Source organism: Haemaphysalis longicornis, unplaced genomic scaffold (genome assembly GCF_048455015.1).
Source record: "Haemaphysalis longicornis isolate Haplotype H1 unplaced genomic scaffold, Haemaphysalis longicornis Haplotype H1 scaffold_7, whole genome shotgun sequence".
NCBI classification, from domain to species: Eukaryota; Metazoa; Arthropoda; class Arachnida; order Ixodida; family Ixodidae; genus Haemaphysalis; species Haemaphysalis longicornis.
Window position 1 is genome coordinate 171842489 of NW_027526422.1, and position 1891 is coordinate 171844379.

Genomic DNA, 1891 nt, shown 5'->3' on the forward strand with positions numbered 1-1891 from the left:
AATAAATAAATCAGTCCACTCAGCCCTTCAAGCCGTAGCCGCCATATCCGTAACCACCGTAGCCGCCACCATATCCATAGCCACCGCCGTAGCCGCCTCCGTAGCCACCTCCGTAGCCACCTCCGTAGCCACCTCCGTATCCTCCTCCAAGACCCGAGTGCGCGACGATGGCGCCTCCACCGTGAAGCTTGTTGACTTGATGCACCGTCTTCACCTGAAAGGCTGGTCCAGCAACAACTTTAGTGAAGCCAGGTCCTCCGTTTAGAAGGGCCACGCTGCCACCGACGCCTACGCCGCCAACGCCAACTCCTCCACCATAGCCTCCCCCATAGGAGCCACCGTAGCTGCCTGCGTAGCTGCCTCCGTAGCCGCCGCCGTAGCCGCCACCATAGCCTCTGTAACCGCCAATGAGACCACCAGCCATTGAAGTGGCGATAACGGCGCAGATGACCAGGGCGATGCTCTGAAGAAAAAACAAGAAAAATAATGTTCGCCGGAACAACAAGCTTCAGTGGTTTGAAGAGGTAGTTAAAATCAAACATGTTGCATAATGGTCGCCAGCTGCAACAGCGTACACTCATTCCAAGCGCGTTCTTTCCCCACACACACACTTTTTTCTTTTGAGACATATTCAACCAATGATCGGACTCAAGGGCGTTTGTAGACGCATGTCGTTACATAGTTTCCAGCATAGCAGTGGGCCCACGTCTTGTAGGGCCAGGCTGCGCTGGCGTTGCGGTGTTGTTGGTGGTTGGTGCAAGGTGCAAAAACGGTTTTCTCTTCGGCCTGTGTTTGGAAGGGCAGAGAAAGGGCAACCCTCCTCCCACCCACCAGTGGCTTCGCGCACATCTTTAGTTGGCTTTCCCCCATGAAAATAATTACACCTTACGGCTTCATTACATTGGCTGAGTGAGCAGCCAACGTGGCGGTGCAATGTGTCAAAGGCAAGAGCACTGGGTCTAAGTGCAAAGAGATCTCCTCAAGTTTTCGGCATAGCTTTTAACAACTGCCCTTATCATGTAAACTTGCTTGTCGAAATTTCCGGTAGGATCATTAGGAATATAGACACAATGCGTTTGTATCTTTAAAGTTTTCCCCTTTTCATTATTTCACACTGGCGCCGTTTTTCAACCGTTATTCTGGGGTACATACTTGATCCTAAAGGGGCCAACGCATAATCGTTTTACACCGATGCAACTCAGTTATGGCCCGCAACTGACACACTGAAAGATATTTGACAAACCAATAGCAAAAATATCGAAACGACCATGATGGCGGAACGCGAAGTTTTCCAAAATCAAGCCCAACAGCCCGCCTCCCGCCCCCCCTTTACGCCAATGCCTGTCTCTTATATGGACGGTTTGCTGCACTGTAATTGTGCTCTCTAGTGCTTTACGGATACGGGGACTCCATGGCGCCCCTTTTTTTCTGTCTAATTTTGCATGTTTATGTACCCGTTGCCAAATCCAAACTGGTTTGACCTTCCGCAAGGACGAAATCTGATAGACATCGGCTTCAACACGCGTCGGACCCGGGTTTGATTCCGACGGTGGAAAGTGTTGATTTTTTCTTTACTGCACCCACGATCATCATCATCGTCAGACAAAGTTGACAGTCCTGCAGAGCGTTTAGGGTGAACTACAGAAGACATCAGTGGAGTCTGAAAGCTTAAATTTACAACCAATAATCCGAGTGCAGGGGCTCCGCGCAAGTTACAGACGTAAAGCAGTAACAGTAACATGTACGAATCACTCATTTTAAATTAACATGCAAGAACGTGGGCGCGCCTAGTCTATTCATTCGAAAGAAAGTATCAAGAGTAACAACGTAACATCATCTATTTTCGGTACCGAGACCACCAAACACCGCGAATTCTTACCAGAGCGTTCAT

The 1891-nt window shown here is 49.6% G+C and overlaps 1 protein-coding gene across 1 annotated transcript; it reads right to left on the minus strand.

Annotated features, from left to right (window-relative positions):
• LOC144145516 (uncharacterized) lies at positions 1-1891 on the minus strand. The gene is made up of 2 exons (XM_077677169.1): positions 1880-1891; positions 1-463 (listed from the first exon to the last, which is right to left on the minus strand). The coding sequence occupies exons 1-2, from the start codon at positions 1889-1891 to the stop codon at positions 20-22; spliced, it is 456 nt and encodes a 151-aa protein (XP_077533295.1). The 3' UTR covers positions 1-19.